Raw genomic sequence first — 21,860 nt, 5'->3', positions numbered from 1 at the left:
TATTTAAAATATTACTAAGCATCAGTTCAATTTGCCCAACCACATTTAAAGGCTACTAAACAAAAAAAAAAAAAATAAAGGCTACTAAACTTAACTGCTTTCAATTAGAATTGACATTTTCCCCCCAAGTACTTCTAGTTTTGAAACTGCAAACTAATTGGCATACTTGCTTTAAAATCTTTTTTAGTTGTACAATTATTAATTTTTACTTATAACAGAGCTCCAAACCTAGAGAGCAGGATACAATAACTGACAGGTTTGGTTTGGTTGAGCCACATGAAGTTATTTTTAACTGTTTCAAGTAGTTGTCAATATTTTTAAAAGTCAGGAGAATGGCAAGCAAAAATCTAGATCCCCTGTGTTCTCTTGAGAAGGTTGAAGACTGGGCCCATATTCATTATTGCACTAATTAAAATGAACCTGAGAACTAGATATTCCTCTTACATGAGGCATAAACTCTCTAGTGTATTTCACTCATTTTTATTTTCATATGCCTAGTATCTGAAGCATGTAAGTTTGCTGAGAGGTGCATATTTTCCAGATCACTTCAACAAGTCACCTAATGTATCAAACCACAAAGCAGGATGTATCGGTTTGCAACTTCATAGTTAATAATAAAAAAATTTTTTTACAAGATTTAGAAGAAAGGTTGAGAAAGAAAAAAATTCAGACTGGTGGAAAGGTAACATACAAAATGTAAAAAGCCCACCTGAAAGTTTTTCTAGGAGTAAAAAGAAAGGTGAAAATTCAAAAACATTGTCAAGATACTGAAAGCTTTCCTGATTGAACCTATGTTACTCCAGTTCCTTGTCACACTCCAAGCTTCAGAACTCCCTTCCCACTTTCTCTTTATGTATAACAATAGCAGTTACGCCATAAACTCTGAGAAATATTAGAGAAATTTATGAAAACACATATACATCTTCAAAAACAATTCTCCTCACACACTTTTTTAATAGTCTTTATCCACTATCAAATCCTCTCCCAAGTTATTTTTATGGCTTTCTGCCTTATATTCTAATGATGACAGTCCTCACTTTCAAAGTCTGGGCTTCAGTCCTGGATGGGTTCTCCAGTATAGAAACTTTTTTGGCCCTTACAGTTGCACTCTTTATTATATCTCTTATTCCAATTTCTACAGTCTATTTCATTCAAAATTTATCTATAATCCCCTCTCCAAAAAGTCTTGATCAAATTTGTTTAAGGGGGTGGGGATACCAGTTGTACAAAGAAAATCAATATACTGTTATTTTTCTCTGATATTAATTTAAATAAAAAGCATGAAGGCTCTTAAAGAGTAAAAAATAAATAAACTGTATATGCTAAATGCATAAAGTGACAAAAGACTGATGCTCTAACCATGACTGTACTAGTGACTTCTCATCACGGACTCAAAGTACTAAGGAGAAAAATTAGCAGGAAATCTGTGCAGCCCAAAGATGGTCACACTGCCCCCACACTAACAAGTTACTACGTGATGTCTAACCTCCCTGCACCCCAATCTAGAGGATAAAGAGTGTCAAACTTGTATCTAAAAAAAGAAAAAAAAAAAAGAAACTTGTATCTGAAGAAGAAAAAAATAAGCAGCTTTTCTGTGCAAATTTTGGGAAAACAAAGCTTTACCGCACGTGATATCGTTACAACATAAAACCACGCAACACCTTATTAGGGTCTCACTCCTCTTCACCCAAAGCGAGTCACTGGGGCCAACTTAGCCCCTATTGTGATGCGCCCTCCTCAGGAGGTCGCGGCGTTAACCCAGAATGACAGAAAAGGGGCGGGGCACAGGGTTCCCCTGCCCTGGGAAAGAGGGTTGAGGGTATCGCCTTCATCTCTGGGGAAAGGCCTCAGAACTTCCAACCCAAAAACAGCACCCCCGAAACCCAAGTCCCTTCACTGCCTCTCCGAACTGGGAGCCAGCGGCCGGAGCCCAGAACCCCACCCACCGTCCCCCAGCAGGATCTGGGACGCCCAGACCACCGCCACAGCAGTTGAGCTCTCAAGCCCAGATTCACCCTCCGCCCCCTTCCTCCTTCGCCCCCACCAAGCCCAGGATCCGGGGCCGCCCCCAGCGAGTTCCCCAACTGAGTCCAGTCACCCTCGAACCTGTAATCCCTTTTGAGTGTCCAGGCACAGGCCAGGGCCAGCGACACCTCGGCTTCCTCCCCAACTAGATTCCTCCAGAGAGGTGTCTGTGGCTGCGGCCGCCCGAGCGGCTGCGGCTACTAAAGCCGCCCCAGCAGGTTTACAGGCCGGCTCCAGGCTGCTTCTCGCGAGATCCCTCAGATCGAAGAGGCGAGATTAGCTGAGTCGTCGCGAGAATGGAGCCTCACCGCCCAGTAGTTGGGCGGGGCGCAGAGGGTGCTGGCGGTTGAGGGAGTGGCAGCGTGGGGTGGGCGTTCTGCCTGGAGGCTGGTGCCACAAAATGGGAAGCGCTTGTGTCCACAGACGTCAGCTTGGAATCCACTGCGATCCTCGAGCCTGAGTGGCTGCGAGCTGTCACCTCCAAATCTTTGAATACCACATTTTCCCTTGATTTCTTGTTACCGTTAGGAAAAAAGCGGACGTCCCAGAGTTGGAGGAATACCTTAAAGACGCTGAGTTTACTCAAGGAAAGCGTTTTCCTTAACTGGGTGAACTCTGAACTCGCTCTGCCGGCTCAGCTGGCGGCTATTAGCCGGTCTGAGTTCAGGAAAAGCGGTTTTCGTCAGAGCCATCCTCTATTTCCTACCATCCGCAGCTGTTTGTTTTTAAACTATAGGTAAGCGGGAACCCGTGTACCAGCTGGAACTTGTGCAGCTGGGCCTCTGTGGAACATCGATAGCAACGTGGATGGGATATTACTCCTTGCGGCAGAAGGTTGCCAATCGTAGGGTTTCGGTCACTCATCTTTACTTTCTGTCACATGCTGGACTACACAAATGGAAAAAAAGAAAACAGGTCTCAGATCTCAAAGCTCACGCCCTGGGAGCGAGACCCACCCTGAAACAGATAATCCTGTTGAACTATGGTAAAGGCCAAGTTATAAGCTGTGACAAAGGAACCAACTTGGCCTGCCATGTTGAGGAAATCACCAGGGAATGACATTTGAGCTGAATCTTGAAGGATAGGTAAGAGTTCCCCAGTTTTGAGAAGAGTGGGAGGAGCATTTATTCCCCAGAGGAAGCGAAGAGGGAGAGGACCGGGTTTGAGTAATTTGCTATGAAAACATTTTGCGGAAAGAACTTTGTTGAAAATCTGTTAATCACTTTTAGTTGGGAAGATAAAACTCCGTGACTCCTACATGTGATAACCAAAATATTTTTTCAAACGAGTGTTCATGGAGATGAGCCGTTGACTGTACAGTAGAGAATAGTGAACATCCTTGTCCACATCTTAGGCCACATATGAGAGACCTAAGGGAAACAGGTTACTGTCATAGTTGTGTTAGTCTCCCAGTCATGTCTCACTCTTTGGGACCCCATGAACTGTAGCTCTCCAGGCTCCTCTGTCCATGGAATTCTCCAGGAAAGAATACTACTGGAGTGGGTAGCCATTCCCTACTCCAGGGGATCTTCCCAACCCAGGGATGGAACCCCAGTCTCCTGCATTGCAGGCAGATTCTTTACCATCTGAGCCACCAGGGAAACAGGTTATTGTCATAGTACACCAAATTATCATTGCCACATTTTGCTAATGTGGAAGTCTTTGAAGATTTCTTAGAAAGAAAATCTAATAGTTTTGTAATACAGGTATATCTCATGGAGAAACTTCAAGAAAACCCTCAGGCAACAAAACCACCACAAACACCCCCATTGACCTTTATGTAGTATCATGGCTTGCTTCTGTAAGACAAGATCAAGAGAAGAAATTCTACAATCCAAGTTAAGCTTCAGGAGATCTGTCAAACAGGAATTATTTTCCTGTATCAAAAGCTATCATTGCCTAAAGAGGGGGCTTCCTTGGTGGCTCAGATGATAATCAATCTGCCTGCAGTGTAGGAGACCTGGGTTAGATCCTTGGGTCAGATCCCTGGGTCAGATCCTTGGGTCGGATCCCTGGGTCAGGAAGATACCCTGGAGAACAAAATGGCTGCCCACTCCAATATTCTTGCCTGGAGAATTTCATGGACAGAGGAGCCAGACAGACTTACAGTTCATGGGGTCACAAAGAGTTGGACATGACTGAACAGTTTTCACTTTTTATTTCCTAAAGAGAGACCCTGATATTCTACTATAGTATTTCTGCCAATCTCCCTTTAGACATTATTTTCATATTATCCAACCTTCCAGGTGGCACAGCAGGTTAAAGAATTTACCTGCCAATGCAGGAGACACAGGTTGAATCCATGGGTGGGGAAGATACCCTGGAGAAGGAAATGGCAACCCATTCCAGTATTCTTGCCTGGAAAATTTATGGACAGAGGGGCCTGGTGGGCTACAGTCCATGGAGTCACAAAGAGTCAGACACAACTGAGCGACTGAGGACACACACATGTATATGTATACTATACATACATTTGACTCACCTTACTCTCCGTACAAATAAACCTAACAATAGGAAAATAAAAAGTCATAAACAAATGCTGAATTATTATGTTATACACCTGAAAATAATGTAAATTGTACCTCAATTTTTTTAATTAAAAATTTTTGAAAAAGTATTTCAAACTCTTTTGTGTGCCAGTCAGGTGCTCAACTTAGCATAATTCACACAGTTCTTGAGAGTCCGTTTGAGAGCAAGGAGATCAAACCAGTCAATCCTAAAGGATATCAACCCTGAATACTCATGGGAAGGACTGATGCTGAAGCTGAAGCTCCAGTACTTTGGCCACCTGATGCAAAGAGCTAACTCATTGGAAAAGAACCTGATGCTAGGAAAGATTGAAGGCAGAAGAGGGTGACAGAGGATGAGATGGTTGGATGGCATCACCACTTCAGTGAACATGAACCTGGGCAAACTCCAGGAGATGGTGAGGGACTGGGAGGCCTGGCTTCCACAGGGTCACAAAGAGTCAGACATGACTTAGTGACTGAACAACAGTAACAATTCCAAGTTCTAGGAATTTTCCAGGGAACATTGGAATAATTAGTGAAAGATTTCAGATGAAGTATGGAACGTTTATTCCATTTTAGAATCAGGTCAAGTCATTTTACCTTTCAGGGACCTATAGTTCATTTTATTCTGTTATTTTTTTAAAAGAAAAGAAAATCTAATAAAGCTATCACTGTCATTTTTTTTTAAAAAAGCAGCTTTTCATATATTAATTTGGGGGCTTAGTAGCAGCTTTATACCTAGTAGATAATGCTATTGATCAAAAACTTTTGTACAATAGTTTATAAATGCTAGCTGACTGAATGAGCTAAGGTTCAGACCCTTAATACAAGTCTTCTTTCTGCGATATCAATCTATGTATGAAAGAGGTCAAAACAGAAATAGAGAAGTTTCATAGACAAACAATGAACAGACAAGTTTTTTCAGTTGTCTATATCATCGTACCTCATAGCATGCTAACACAAGGTTGTTTCCAAGGCAGATAAGGTAGACCTCTGGTTGAATATTTGTTCAAAGAAGGAATGATAAGCTACATACCCAGAATCCTATTTAACTTTAAAGCCTCGGATTTCTTTGTACTATTTAAGCACTGTCACCTAACGTCAGGAACAGGAAAATCATACACACAAAAAAATCTATCTCTATTCAGCAAATATATTTATTGATCAAGACCATGTGTAAGAATGTAAGGGGAGATAACAGATATTATCAATATATAGGTTCTACTGGGGAAAAAATGAGATATATAATTAAATAACAAAAGGAAAACAAGTTGGGTCATACAGAGATAGAGAAATTGGACTATGGGAGGTCAGAAATAGGAAAGATGACTTCCAACTGAAAATATGAAGAAGGTGCAGAAAAGGGGAGGAAAAGAATGTTTGTCTTAGAGGTTATAAAGAATAGATGGGAGTCTGGCTTGAAACTATGGTAGGAAAGGGCATTCCTATGCCAAGATCAAGAAAGGCATATAAATAGCTAAACTCAGTATTTTGTAGGGTGTTCGTTCAGTCGCATGCATGCTTTAGCCATATCTGACTCTTTGTGATCCATGGACCACAGTCCACCAGGCTCTTCTGTCCATGGGATTTCCCAGGCAAGAATACTGAAGTGGATTGCCATGCCCTCCTCCAGGGGATCTTCCCCACTCGGGGATCGAACCCTCATCTCCTGCATTGCAGGCAGATTCTTTACTGCCAACCAATCAAGCCATCAGGGAAGCCCTTATGTAGGGAGAACAGTAGCAATTAAAAAGAATATGAAGATTGAAATTGTGACAAAAAAAAAAAAAAGAAATTGTGACAAAAAGACCTTGAAATGTTAGATTAAAAGTAAGAGTTTGTTAACTTTTTCTGTAACTTGTTAGCTGGTGATAGAGTGAAATCTCAGATCTTTCACAGTTTTTGACAAATGCTTTCAGGCTTTCTTTGTGGAAATTGACAAGCTGATCCAAAAATTTATGTATAAATGTTAAAGTTCTAGAATAGCCAAAAAAATTATGAAAAAGTACAAAGCTGAAGAACTTAACACTTAAAGATTTCAAAACTTACTACAGTGCTTTAGGAATCAAGACAGTGTGATATTCAACATTGTAAATCAACTGTACTACAATAAAGAAAAAAATTTTTTAAGACGTGGTATTGGCAATGAGCTACCCAAATACCGCAATGGAATAGAACTGAGAGTCCAAAAATGAACCCTTACATTTATGGTTGGTTGATTTTCAGCAAATGCACCAAGACCATTCACTTCAATGAGGAAAAGATAGTCTTCTTAAAATCATGGTGTTTGATGCCAGTACAGTTAGATATCTGTATTAAAAAAAAGCTAAAAAAAAAAAAACTAAAAGAGACAAAAACTTAGATCCTTATCTCAAAAAGAAATTAAATGGAACATAGACGTAAATATAAAAAGTAAAACTGTAAATTTGCTAAAAGAAATTAAAGGGAAAATCTTGATGAATTTGGGTTTAGGCAAACAATTCCTAGATATGATACCAAAATCACAAAGCATAAAAGAAAAAATTGAAACTGGGCTTCACTAAAATAGAATTTGTTTTAGTTTATGCTTCAAAAGACAGTATTAAGAGGATGAAAAGACAAACCATAGACTGAGAGAAAATGTTTGCAAATCATACAAAGGATGTGCACTTATATATAGAACTCTTACAACTCACTAATAAATAAGACCACCCAATTTAAAAATGGCAAAGACTTGCAAAGACATTTATATGCAGACATACAAATAGCTAATTAGCACAGGAAAGGGTGCTAAATGTCAGTAGTCATTAAGTAAATGTAAATCAAAACCACAATGAAATATACTACATCCCCACTGATAATAACATATCAGACACAAGTGTAGATGAAAATAGGGAGAAGAGTCCTTATACAGTGCTGGCATGAACATAATTATATTACAGCCACCTTGCAAAAATTTTGGTAGATTTTTAAGTTAAATATAGACTTACCATACTATACAGAATACTATACTATACTATACAGAATATACCGTACTCTACAGAATACCATACTATACCCAGTCAGAGACTTCAAAGAAGCTGTCCCACCCTTCTTTACAATATTAGGTATGGTTCCATGACTATATTATAATCAGTGAAATATGAAGAGATGATGTCACCTTCCCAGGCTTGACCAGTAAAAACTTCCCACATGGCATTCCTACCTTTTTCACTTCCACTTATCTGGATAGGTGACCGTTAGGGCTACCATGGTAGAAGCTGAGTTCCTAGCTATCCTATTGAATTGTTCACCTGCCTAGTAGTATAACATTCTAGTAATATTATGTGAATAAGAAATAAACTTCTATTTAATTTAGGTGGGTATATATTTGGGATCTATTAAAGCAATTTGCTCACCCTAACCAATTCAACCAATTCAGAGATGAGTACCTTTAAATGGATAAAAAGGTGACTGGTAAAAACCTAACAATATGGAGCCAGGGCTTAGCCATAATGGATAGTGAGAAAATAGACACCACAGGCTAGAAAAATAGAACCTTTCCTATGCAAGAGCATAAATATGGAAAAATATTTATTAGACCATCCACTCTAACCAAGGGATATTGATTTTCTATAAAGAAGAGCGAAGGAATAATGATAAAGTGAGGATGAAGGGAATGTGATCAAGGAAGGGCTTACAAGGAATTTCTGAGGTAGTAACAATATTCTCTTTCATGATCTAAATAGTGAGTAAATGTTTTTTTCCTTAAAAATCTATATATATATGTACAATAAATTTTGTATGTACAACAAATTTTACTATTTTAAAAAGTAAAAACATATCAATATAAAGTAGATTTTATTGCATAGGCATGCAAAAATATTTAATTTATTACATTAATGGACTAAAAATGAAAAGTTACGTATTTTTTGAGAAACAGCATTTTATAAGGTTCTTTTATAACTTCAAAAGAACCCTAGAAAACTAGTTACATAAGGGAATATCATCAGTATTTAAAGGCCATTGTCTTGTTGAGAAATTATGTGTATACTCCTATTAAGGTCCAGAATATGATAAGGAAGCCCATTCATTCATTAACATGGTATTGAAGTACTAGATAATACTATTAAAAAAAGAAAAAGAGTTGTAATCACAGGGAGAAAAGAGAGAAAACTATCATTTTTTGAGATTATATGATCATCCACATAGAATCCAAATATAAATAAGATATTAGAATTAATAAGATAGTTCAGCAAGTTTCTTGGTAATAAAAGAAAATTAGAAAAATGAATAATGTTTCTCTATACCAAAATTAACCAATTAGAAAATATAATAAACATTTAGATACCTTCACATTAACCATATAGAGTTTAGCAATTAACAAAGGATACATAAGATTTTTCTACAAAAAAAATGTTTAAACTCTATTTAGAAGGCATTAAATTCTTGCCTGGGAAATCCCATGGACAGAGGAGCCTGGGGGGCTACAGTCCATGGAATTACAAGAGTTGGACACAACTTAGCAACTAAACTACCACCACTACCAAAGTAGATTAGAATGAGTGAAAAGGTTTACTATGTTGATGAATAGGACAATATAATAAAGTGACAATTCTTCTTAAAATTAACATTTAATTTTAATACAATCCAGATAAAACTGCAGCTGGATTTTTTAGAAGAGAACTCAAACTCAGTGTAAATATTGAATGGTAAAATAGAGGTTTATAAAGAAGGATATGTGTGTGTGTGTGTACATAAAGTATGCAAGAACAGGCAAACACATCAATACATACATAGAATTCAAAAACAAACCTATGTTGGACTTTCCTGGTGGTCTGGTTGTTAAGAACGCACCTACCAATGCAGGGAACATGGATTTGATCACTGGTCCGGGAAGATTCCACATGCCACTGGGCAGCTGAGCCTGTGCACCACAGCTACTGAACCCGCATGTCGTCGAGCTCATGTTCCACAACAAGAGAAGCCCGTGCAACTAAAGAAAGCCCACGTGCAGCAACGAAGACCCAGCACAGCTATAAATGAATAAATGCACATATCTTTAATAAATAAATAAATAAACCTCTGTTAGCAAAGTCAACAATATGGTGGAATAAAAGGTCCTAGCCCTTGGTTCCTCACAGAAGCACTGATTTAGCAGTAGTATATGGAGCAAAGTATCTTTATGAGAAGTCTAGGATCCAGGTAAGAAGTTGCAGTACCTGGCTATAGTTGCTCAGTTGTGTCCAACTCTTTACTACACTATGGACTGCAGGCTGCCAGGCTCCTCTGTCCGCAGGGATTCTCCAGGCAAGAATACTGGTGTGGGTTGCCATACCTTCCTCCAGGGTATCTTTCCAACCCAGGGATCAAACCCAGGTCTCCCGCATTGCAAGCAGATTCTTTTCCAGCTGAGCCACCAAGGAAGCCCTCAATACCCAAGAGAAGCACAAAATCAATAACGGCTGTATTGAAATGTGGCCATGGCAGAAAAAAAACTCAAAAAAGACAAGATCCCTTTTTGACATTCTGCAAACAGAACTTACGCCTCACCTGCCTTAGGTACTTGGAGAGGAGGAATCAGGACATCCTGTCCTCTTGACTCCAGTGTCTGGACATCTCCAGGATCCAGAGGATCCAGACCAATATGGCCTTGAGGAAACTGATGACTGAGATCAAAGCGGTGATGCCTGTGCTGAGATTCTATGTGAAAATGATCTAGATCTGGCTATACACACTAACTTCCTCTTATTCTCTTAATGACCTGCAGAGCATTGAAGGAGGTAGTTTCAGACAAGACCACCAACGGAGGCCAAAACATATATCTCTGCTGCTTGTGTCCTGGGGTGGTTCTGCTTCACTTCTGGCTGCCATTATTAGGAGGTGGAAGTTGAATAAACGCTGAAATTGGCTGTGGATGTTTACGTGGAATCTGCATATCATGAAGGACCTTTCCTGGTATCATCAGGTCTAGGATTCTGGGTTGTGAGCCCCAGGCAGAGACACTGAGTCACTGCCAGTACAGAAACCAGGACTATTCATATGAGCTCAAACTTAAAGATGAGGATTTTTCTGGACTGGAACCTGAAAGCCATTGTATTCTTCAATGCCTCTGATGGTTCTCATTTATACGTCTTCACAAATATATCTTACCTTGGAGCCTCCTGTGCCCACCCTTTTCCCCTGGGATCCCAAGAGAGGGAGAAAACATGTAACCTGTGAAGATTTGTGCCAAGAAAGCTACAAATGTTAAAATTTGGCCATAGTCCTTTCAAAGAAATATGTGATCTCTTATCCCAAAAGAAAAGCGTATAGCGTGAAACTAATGGATCATATGCCCCCAAGCTCTTTTGATATTACTGAGTTTACATTACTGAGAAAATTATCTTTTTTTTTTTAAACAGAAAATGAAGCCTTAGGATAAGAATCGCAAAAACAAAACAATTGATTTTAAAACCTAACTTAATTCTAAATACTGGGCTTTGCTTGGGATGAAGTTGAACTAAACCCAAGAGGCTCATAGTTTAAGGTGTTGACCTAAAATAAATAAACTGTTAAGTCATTTCTCCAGCAAAAAAAAAAAAAAGAAAAAAGAATTACAGTTCAGGATCTGCAACCATGGCGAGCAACACGTAAGTCTTCACACAGCAAGGGAAGAAGAACCCTTTCATAGAAGGGGAACGGAAGTTGGGAGAGCTGTAATAAACAATCCAGGACTTTTCATTGGCCGGCCAAGTTACTGGCAGGAAAGAAAAGATCTGCCAGTTGGGCCCTGCTTTGGAAGCAGGGCATTAGAGCTCCCCCTTCTGGTCTCCTGATGATTTGACGTTTCTGTTTATTAATTTTTTTTTTTTTATTTTTTTTTTTTTACAATTTCCTCTTTTAATCTTGATCTCTCTGAAAGAATCACTGATCAAGGGTCAGGTTTTCTGATTTTATCAGCTCCCTGTCCCTCCATGTCAGGAAATACTTTTCCTGAGTGTAGTGTCTCACCTCAGAAAAAGTACATAAATTGGAAACCTATTGAAGTCACATTTGAGTAATAAGGAGTGTAAGTGACAGAACTCTCAGGCACTTTTCCCCTGAAGTTTATATATTATCAAGATATTAGGCATTGGAGATCACCTGAAACATTATGTCATCATCAAGTTTGGCAGACAGACTTCCAACAGGCATGGTCCAAATAGCTTTGGAAAACTATCTCATCAAAAGTTGTCTGCTTCAATTCCAGGAATCTTTACTTTCAGATCACTAGATAATGTGCAGGTCCAGTCAGTGCTTTCTTTAGATGTGTCACATGAATCTCCAAGTCTTTTCCCTGGAGTTTGGCAGCACAAAAATTGGGTTGCAGTATCTGATGGGGGCCTTTCCAGCAAGGTTAAAGAGAGTCTTCATGGAGGTGCCTTTTCCAATAGACAAAATCTCCAGTTGGCAAAGTGTGATGCTTAAGGTCTTCCTCTTCCAGGAATGTGTGGTGAAAAGAATGCTCTGTGATTATTGGTAATAGAAGCAACTAGATCTTTGCAATATTGGAGTATCTTTCCTTTCATCAGTGGTGGGTCAAAAGAGGCAGGAGCCAAATGCATTGGGCATCCTGTGACTGTCCCAAAGGGTGAGAATTGATGTGTTCCAAAAAGGCTGGATCTGAGATTTAGAAGGACCACCAGCAATGCTTTTGGCCAAGGTATTTGGAGGACCTCTACAAATTTTGTCAGTTAAATTGGGAGTGAGGGTGGCATATGGAATCTTAGTTCCCCAACCAGGATTTAAACTCATCCCCCCTGCAGTGGAAGTCTGGAGTCTTAACTACTGGACTACCAGAGAAGTCCCTGTCAATTGAATCTTAATAACACTGTGTACATTAAACCAAAGGAGAGGATTGAACACAGTGAAAGTGTTACAAAAGCAGCCAAACAGAGCAGACTGGTAAAAGTACCTGACCAATAAAATGGGTTCCTTGATTACTATGAAGTTCAAGAGCAGTTCCCTAGGTAGGGATAATCCTATCCAAAAGGACTTTAGCCACAGAACAGGCAGTAGTTCATCAGTCCAGTGTGAAAAACATATAGACCATGACTAAAACATGTATATCCATGAGATGGAGGAAGCTCCACCTCATTAAATCCATTAAATTAAATCCAATTGGCAAGAACTCAAATGATCCATTAGGCAGTTTAAAATGTCTAGGAGCTACAAACAGACTTTCCTGGGTTGTATTTAGAGCAAGTGGAACAAGTAGGTTAGGGACTTTTTTGTGGCTTTGTTAATGTTTCTTCACCAATACTGACACATGAATGCTATCATTTTGTGAATAGACCAATCGTTTAATGCATGTATAGTGGTTAGCAATCAGAATTTTAGAGTTTCTGGAAGGACTAGGATGTTATTTGGTTCGAATCAGAAATTTCTTTTTTTCAAACCAAAAACTGTATTTTCAATCTTGTTTTTTCTTTTCTGAGGCCAACTATTGGGCTTCTCTAGTCAGTTGCCTAAGTTATCATTTGGGGAAATATCCCTCTGGATCGTGACAGAGATTTGATTGCTCTTGGTTCCTTTAAGGGCAGCATTTCTTATGGAAATGTCAGCAAAGTGATTTTCCTTAGCTTCCAGAGAGTGAAGTTTAGCATGCCCTGGAATCTTAATAGTAGCTAAAGTGGTAGGTAAAAGTATTACATCCAACAATTCCTGAACAAAGGGACCATTTAACATTTCATATCTACTGGAAGTACGGAAGCCATGTCGCTTCCAAAACATTCCAAAGCTATGAGCTATTCTGAGAGCATATCTGTTATCAGTATAAATATTAGAAGTTTTGCCCTTGACTAAAGCACAAGCCTGTGTAACAGTGTATAATTCAGTCTGTTGGGCCAAAGTAGTCGTAGGTCTAGATGCTGCCTCATCAGTATCAAATGGAGTTGCAATAGACTATGCAGCACAATATTTGCCACTGTCATCTTTTGAATAAGAACCATCAGTGAACCATGGGAAACCAGTGTTACATAGAGGAATTGCCTATAGATTGTCACCAGGAGTCAGGAGGTGACCCATCACTGTTAAGCATCATGAGGGATGTCATTGGTGATGGAGAGAAGAGTACCAGGATTAAAGGTTGTTGTTGTTCAGTAGCTAAGTCATGTTCTACTCTTTGTGACCCCATTGACTGTAGCCCACCAGACTCCTCTATCCATGGAATTTTCCAGGCAAGAATACTGGAGTGGGTTGCCATTTCCTGCTCCAGGAAATCTTCCTGACCCAGGAATCAAACTTGCATCTCTTGTGTCTTCTGCATTGGCAGGCAGATTCTATAAACAATAAATGCTGGAGAGAGTGTGGAGAAAAGGAAACTAGGACATGGAAGCAACCTAGATGTCCATAACAGATGAATGGATAAAGAAGTTGTAGATAAAGATATATATATTCCATCTATAATGGAATATTACTCAGCCATAAAAAGGAACACATTTGAGTCCATTCTGATGAGGTAGATGAAACTAGAGCCCATTATAAGGAGTAAAGTAAGTCAGAAACAGAAAAACAAATATTGTATATTAATGCATATATATGGAATCTAGAAAGATGGTACTGATGAACCTATTTTCAGGGCAACAATGGAGATGCAGACATAGAGAACAGACTTGTGGACACAAAGGTGAAGGAGAGGGTGGGATGAATGGAGAGATTTTTTGATGATAACCATTCTGACCAGTGTGAGGTGATGTCTCATTGTAGTTTTGATTTGCATTTCTCTAATAATGAGCGATGTTGAGCATCTTTTCATGTGTTTATTACCATCTGTATGTCTTCTTTGGAGAAATGTCTGTTTAGGTCTTCTGGCAGGTGAATTCTTTACCATTACACCACCTGGGAAGCCCAACTAAATATCAAACCTGGGTTTGGGCAAACTGCATTCTTTCCTTGACAACTGTATGTCCCTTTAAAGGTAAAAGTTTTAGCCTCTTCCTGTGAAGAAGCTTGAGAAGAAGAGCAAAGAGATTTCATTCACATGTTACAACAAAATAGAACTTCTAGGGAAATTTTTATCACCTGGATAAGTCTTCAAGATTTGTGAGAAATAAGTCCTAAGACATTATTGTCCACGTGAATTGTTTTTCTTTTCAAGTGAAGTAAAGAAGGTATTGACTAGTTTTATCAGCTGAACTACTAAAGAATGCACTGAATAAATCAATTACAGTAAAGAAACCACTTCCATTGGGAATGGATATTAGTAGTGTATGAGGTTTAGGAACAGAAGGGTGTTGGGATAACAAAGTTGTTTATTAGTCAAAGGTCCTGGATAAGCTCCCATCCTGTAAAAGATATCAAAGTGAAGTGAAACTCCCTCAATTGTGTCCAACTCTTTGCGACCCCATGGACTATACAGTCCATGGAATTCTCCAGGCCAGAGTACTTGGAGTGGGTAGCCTTTCCCTTCACCTGCTTTGCAGGTGGATTCTTTACCAGCTGAGCCACAAGGAAAGTCCAAGAAAATGGGAATGGGTAGCCTATCTCTTCTCCAGTGGGTCTTCCCAACCCAGGAATTGAACCGGGGTTTCCTGCATTGAAGGCAATTCTTTACCAACTGAGCTATCAAGGGGTTGTTTAATTCACCTGGTTGGTTACTTTAATGACAACTGTCAAGTTCTAGAATTAGTTATCCTTTATCCTTCTGGAAGAAAGAAATTCCAGCTTGATACTTCTCTAAGAAATCTAAGCCTGATATGTGAATGGGATTGAGGCAATAAGAAGAAAAGGGAGTATACCTCTCAAAGGGCCAAGCAAGCAAAAGGAAACAGGTTCGGAGATACACATCTCTTGTGGCTGAATGCTGATCCCCCTATTTGAACTGATTTAGTACTTCGAGGCAGGTGCTGTTTTATACTAGTGAAGTTGAGCAGCAGAGAGTGTGGTGGTTCTGGTGTCAGTTAGGACTGGAAGAAATTAATACCCAGTCCAGAGAAACATTTCTCCAAGCAGATTAAGATGGAGATTTGGGGAAAGCTCCTGTAGTTTCTCAGAGCGCCACCATCAGGGACTGGGGGGATGCTGGAAAGGCATGTTAGAAGGCCGGAGGTGCCTGAAGCACTTGAATGTACAGTGCTGTCGTTCAGTCGCTGTTATGTCTGACTCTTTAGTGACCCCATGGACTTAGCCCATCAGGTTCCTCTGTCAGTGGGATTTTCCAGGCAAGAATACTGCAGCGGGCGACCATTTCCTTCTCCAGGGAATCTTTCCGATTCAGGGATCAAAACCACATCTCCTGCATCTCTCTGCATTGCAGGTGAATTCTTTACCACTGAGCCACCTGGAAAGCCTACTTGAAGGCATAACAATCTCTTTCCCAGTGTCCTAGTTCTTTGCAATAATGGAAACTAGAAGGGTTTTGTTTACGGGGTCTTTGTTTGCTGGATTTGAAGATTAAGAATTAATCTTAATTTTGCTTTGTTTGTTTTGAGCTTTTTTGGTCATTCCACATGGCTTGTAGTATTTTAGTTCCCTTGCTAGGGATTTAACCCAGGCCATAGCAGTGAAAGCACTGAGTCTTAAACACTGGACTACCAGGAAATTCGCTAGTGGTATTTCTTTTAGGTGAATTATCACAGTGCCAGAGAGCAAGTTTATCAGATTAAGTCTGGAGCGGACATAGCTTCCCATTCCATCCTGATCCTTTTTACTAGATGGGAAAGATTCTAGTTCAACTCCTGAATAAACATGGAGTTAAAGCTACCCAAGTGGAGTATGGAATAAACATCTGAAGGAAGACCAGAATTTTCTTTAAAGTAATTTGAAGTCAATTGTAATAGTCATGAACAGATTCATCAGATATTTTGTGCAAGCCTAAACTTTGCTGCTATCAACAGGCTTTGGAAAAGCCCTAGGAATTGCTCCATGAAGTTACTCAGCAACTGTCCAAGCCTGATCTTATGATAAATTAGCAGCTGGTCTTCCAGTTGCAATTCTAGAGACCTTTCAGGATATTTCCAATTAGGAATTTTCTTTCTTTCTTTTTTTTTTTTTCCTTTAGCCATGGACTTTATTGTTTGAATATTAACAACTATTATTCTATACTCACATTTTAAAAATTTCTTACAAAACTCTACATTCCACATTGCTAGGTCTCTTCATTCTCCATTTTATGCCACATTTTCATGAAAAGGTATTTCCCTGAATCATAATCTGCCTGATTGTGTGTTTGTTGTTATGGTTGTTGTGGTGTAGTCACTAAGTTGTTACCCCATGGATCATAGACCCCCAGGCCCTTTTGTCCATGGGGTTCTCTAGGCAAGAATACTGGAGTGGGTTGCATTTCCTTCTCCATCTTTCTTTTTTTTAAACAAAGACCTTTATTTTTCAGGAGTCTGAGTAGTCATCTGCTTTACATGCCTTGTTTCTTGGGGCTAAATTCCAAGGGAGGATAACCCAAATAGCCTTACATGCACTCTTCTACCCACCACAGCCTCGACTTCCTAAGGTTGCTAATCTGGATTCTCATTCGTCTTTCTCAGCCGCTCCTCCTCCTCTTCCTTCTCCTTTTCCAATTAGCAATTTTCATGCAGTGCTGGGTGGGCCTGGCCTTTACCAGCAAGCATATGAACTATGTCAGAGAAACAAGATTGACAAGTTTGAAAAACTATATTAAATTCCTCAGCAAATCTGTGAAGATCTTCAGTTACTTTGGGAAAATCTTTGACTATGGCTTGCAATTCATCTTTAGTCCAGGGAATATAAGAAATTCAGGGTTTAGCCTTTGGGTCCTCAGAAGGCTTAATTTTAAGGGGACAGGTTCTGGTAAGTTCAGAGGAAAAGGAAGTGGGGAGTGTTTTAAAGAAATAGGACAGTTCAATGAGAGAATTAATATGGGGGAGCTAAGGGTGTAGAGAAGGTGTGGGTAGTGCAGAAGGGAAGGTGTAGCCTGATCATAGGGAGCCAAGGGAGAGGAGCATGAGGTTTCTGAAGTCACCTTATCTTTCCTTAGTTGCTTGTTTGCTTCAGTTAATCTTAAAATCCTGCTTTGTAAAGAGGCAATTTTAGGGTGCTAGTGATATTTGGAGGCCTCAAAATACCAATCAAAATAGGCAATTCATTCAATTTTGGAAATCTTAGAGCTATGGTAATCCAAATTGGTTTTAAGAAGATTGAGTTTGGAGATTTCAAAAGTTCCCCATAATGACCATTGATATTCTAAATTGTCTTTGGTTAAGTCAGTTCACTTTATTAAAAATGCATGTGAGGAAGGACAAATGAACAGTTATATTCTTTTAAATACAAAAATTCTATTCTATTGCAATTTGACCTCCAGACTAGGGATATGATCAGTATCCCTAGTTTTGGGTATAGGGCTTTGGGTATAGGCAAATGCTTTTGCCATGTTTCTGACCAGTTTCTGCCTCTCCTTGCTGAGCGTTTCAATTCCTTTCCTGAAGTGAAGAGGACAGTAGTATCAAGCTAGTAATGATTCAGGGATCTGGTACTTTGATAATATTAAAAGGATAATTTCAAAATATCAGAACGTGAAACATATGGTTAAAAAACATTTTGTGTTGTTCTTCTTAGTCATGATCAATTTTAACATATTGGTGTTACTCATAACCAAAAAATATTTTTACAAGTGAGAAATACTTAACTTCATTTATTTGGAATCAGCAGAAATAGAATTATTAAAAGAGCTCTTAGATGAATAAAGTAGAATCAAAATAATTAAAATTGTAGGTATCACAGCTAGCAATAGATTACACATAAACGTTGGTCATAGAAATATTGGCACTTAATAGAACGTGAACACATTAGCAGCATGTAATATTGTTGCCTTATGCTGTCTAGAACAGTGCTCTGATCATATCTGATCTTTTTTCACTGGCGTTTAGCTTTAATTAATACATCCACATCAGCTTTATCTGCTTCTCCAAGACTTTTTTGGTGGCTCTCAACCAGGACATTGTCTTCCTTTTTTCGAGGTCTCTGGGAACTACCATCTTTGTAAGCTATAGAAGCTCCATGGGCAACAAAGTTGTGCACATCCTGTAGCTTTTTCCGTAGCCATTCCACTCTTTCCATGGAGCTCAGATGTTTGCCCAGGTTATGCATAAACTGTATTTCACTCACAGCTCTCTTCCTGGAGGGAACAGAATCAGAGAGGATCACTCCATTAATTCCCCTCTTCCAAATCATAAAGCCAACCTTAAAAATCCAATTCCCCTGGCCTCACCATGCAGAATAGGCTATAGTACTTACTTAACAGACTTCCCATCTGATCTTGCAAGAAAACAGATGGCAAACATGACAATCATTACCTTAACCATGTCTTTTGCAGACATCATATTAACTAAAAAAGAAAAAGCAAAATGGAGGTATTTAAAAATACTTTTAACATTCCAAACTGTACAATTAAATTTATAGTAGCTTATATTTATAACCATACAAGTTTGCACAGAGTGTGACAGTGACTAATTGGATTTTTCTTTGTGAGAGACTTTTGGAATCAGTCTCTTTATTTTACAGTTTATATATATGACATATACACATAATTAGTATATATTATATATATACAATAATTAGTATATAGTAAGTATAACCCAATTGGCTTAGAAATGAGACAGATTAGTTTTACTTTCTTAGATATCTTTTTGAGAGTTCTTGTGCAAGTTATATGAATTTTAAGCTACATGAAGAATCAGAAAGTTCACTGTTTAGAATTTCCTCCCACATTTCGTGTTAATTATGACTAAATGCTTCTACTTTGCTTGAAAATGGCTACTTCTCTTAATTAGGTAAATTGTCAACAGTGTCTGTTTACTTAGCAAATTTCTTTTTCATAAGTAAACTTCCTTTCAATGTCATGATAACTATAAATGCCAAATTAATAGGTTCTGATTTAGAGATTTTTACTAACTTAACACCGAGTTCTCCTAGCATTAAAAAGAATGTGTCAAAGCATTTAAGCATCATCTAATTAATTACTTGTTATACAAATTTAGAGCTTTGATTCCATGTAAAATGCTTGTCTGTATCTTATCTTTTCAGTTCATTTTATTAACAATTTTGTTTGAGTATAATGTTTAGAATTTTGCTGTTTTGCTTTTAAGCTTTTTATCTCAAAATAGAAAAGTCTTACCTTAGTCTGCATTTCAACAGTTGCAAAAGCCTTCATGATAGAACTGCCTTTTCTTAGTACTTAATTTTCTCCATTTTAACATACACATAGGGTGGCTGTGGGAAACTGCATCATTTAGAAGTAGCATAAGGGACATTATAACCTACTATATTTGTTTTCACTGTGCAATATAAGCTATTGGAGGAGCACCAAATGGATATTCTTCATTTTTGGTTTATGTGAGAAACAGTCACTGTAGCCAGAGGACAGGAGTTTGTCCCAGCTCTGTCACGTGCACCTAGTGAGAACCTCTGCCTTTCTTCCCTGTTCTTAATAGAGAGGTGAGATTCTTACAAGAAGGTCATTAGAAAGGTGTAAAACATCCTTAAAATTCATGTACAGTTTTCAGATAGAAAACTAGAAAAGGTTTTATGTAAAGGGACCAAATATTCAGCAGTAAAACAGTTTCTCCAACTATAGTACACAGATTGAGCTCTCTGTGAGGATATTATGTGGGAAAAAAATGAAATTTTAACTCAGAGACATAAATTTACATTGATTATTTAAATCAGAATTATTCATTTCTCACGAGGCTGCTTTATTTCAAAATTTTAACAAGATATCATTAAAGCACATCGTGCCAGATTTTAATTATTTCCATGTAATTGCAGATGAGTTTAAAAAAAGCAAGGCCTCTCAAAATACTTTAATCACAAAAATAAGTGTTCCAACAATATTTTAGTAGCATAAATTTATTTTTTATCATGGCATTTTAATATTAAATATAATTCAAACTCTCCCTTAACATTTTACCTTGAACAAACAGCATGACATTATTAGGAAATGGTACACATTAAATGACTACTTGATTGTAAGAAAAGAACTCATGGAAACTTAAAAGAGAAAATAAAGTTTACTCACCACACGTCTTAGGACACGATCTTCTTTCAGACGTATTAGCAGCTGATGCTTTCTCAAAGTTGAGTAAACCTGAGAACGCTGATGAATTGAGCTGTATGTAGACCCTTCAATGTGACTTTTATATATATAAGTCTTCCACACACTGTGAAGCTTTTTTATTGTTACAGATGACGTCACTCCCAACTCTCTGAATTTTAACTATAGGATCAGAGAGCAGCACACACACTCCCATGGGGCGGTGCTCATTCTTCTTAAATTTTAGATAATTGGATGTTAAAAGGAAAACAGTGTGGGCTGGGAAAAGTGTTTATGCAAAGATTTCTAACAAATGGTGAATTGTAATTCTGATTGGATTAATGAATCTATATTCCAAAAAGGAATATATATTTATAAATATTATATATATACACACATATTCCTTTAGGAATTCTAAAAGAACTCAACCTTGAATATTCATTGGAAGGACTCATGCTGATGCTGAATCTCCAATACTTTTGCCACCTGATTCAAAGAGCCAACTCATTGGAAAGGACCCTGATGCTGGGAAAGATAGAGAGCAAAAGGTGAAGGAAGTGGCAGAGAATAAGATGGTTAGATAGCATCACAGACTCAATGGACATGAATCTGAGGAACTCTGGGAGACAGTGAAAGACAGAGGAGCCTGGTGTGCTGCAGTCCATGGGGTTGTAAAGAGTTAGACATGAATTAGCAACAAATTTAAAATAAAGTCCAATTTCAAAAAGTTATGGTTAAGTCATCATCTTATTGCAGGCTTCCCTCATAGCTCAGTCAGTAAAGAATCTGCCTGCAATGCAGGAGATCTGGGTTTGATTCCTGGGTCAGGAACATCCCCTGGAAGAAGGAAATGGCAACTCACTCCAGTATTCTTGCCTAGAGAATCCCATGGACAGAGGAGCCTGGCAAGTTACAGTCCATGGGGTCACAAGAGTCAGACACAACTTAGCAACTAAACCACCACCACACCATCTTATTATATTTGAAAGTGAAATTGAAAATAAATATATTTCTTATAGCCATAACATTGGCACAATTGTTATGAGGATTATAATGAATCATGTTACATTATGCTTACTTTACAAGCCATATTGGACCAATCTATATCATTCCTGATCTTGTTTCAAAAAAAAAAATATGTATAGTGCTTTTCTTTTTTTTTTTTTTTTTGCTTTTCTTAAAGGAAGTGTTAAAAATATTTTGAGAATATGCTCTCAGTACATAATTTTAAAGGCTTCAAAAGTAAAACTATTTTAAAATTCATTTACCTTATATTTTTATCCCTTTTAATTTTAGTTTTCAATAAAAAAAAAAAAACACTTGAAAAGCAGTAACTGTATGCC

General features: G+C 38.3%; 2 protein-coding genes across 6 annotated transcripts in view; both read right to left on the bottom strand.

The window, feature by feature from the left end:
- The window catches only part of BTBD10 (BTB domain containing 10), a 70,156-nt gene extending 67,874 nt beyond the window's left edge, over nucleotides 1-2,282 (bottom strand). For 3 of the 4 annotated variants that reach the window (XM_043480995.1, XM_043480994.1, XM_043480996.1), the window contains exon 1: nucleotides 2,107-2,282. The gene's annotated coding sequence lies outside the window, so the exon portion shown is untranslated. The remainder of the gene's footprint in view (nucleotides 1-2,106) is intronic. The other variant, XM_043480997.1, reaches the window with a different exon arrangement.
- Nucleotides 2,283-18,277: 15,995 nt separating this feature from the next.
- Nucleotides 18,278-20,734, bottom strand: PTH (parathyroid hormone). 2 transcript variants are annotated; one of them, XM_043482748.1, is made up of 3 exons: nucleotides 20,644-20,734; nucleotides 18,723-18,813; nucleotides 18,278-18,603 (listed from the first exon to the last, which is right to left on the bottom strand). In XM_043482748.1, exons 1-3 carry the CDS (start codon nucleotides 20,732-20,734, stop codon nucleotides 18,342-18,344), a joined length of 444 nt encoding a protein of 147 aa, XP_043338683.1. In that variant the 3' UTR covers nucleotides 18,278-18,341. The 2 variants fall into 2 exon arrangements, with proteins under 2 accessions (XP_043338683.1, XP_043338684.1); XM_043482749.1 differs by lacking the exon at nucleotides 20,644-20,734 and adding an exon at nucleotides 20,503-20,599.
- Nucleotides 20,735-21,860: the final 1,126 nt, after the last annotated feature.

The sequence above is a fragment of the Cervus canadensis genome, chromosome 11, assembly GCF_019320065.1.
Source record: "Cervus canadensis isolate Bull #8, Minnesota chromosome 11, ASM1932006v1, whole genome shotgun sequence".
Classification (NCBI taxonomy): Eukaryota; Metazoa; Chordata; class Mammalia; order Artiodactyla; family Cervidae; genus Cervus; species Cervus canadensis.
This window is presented reverse-complemented; position numbering and strand designations above follow the sequence as displayed.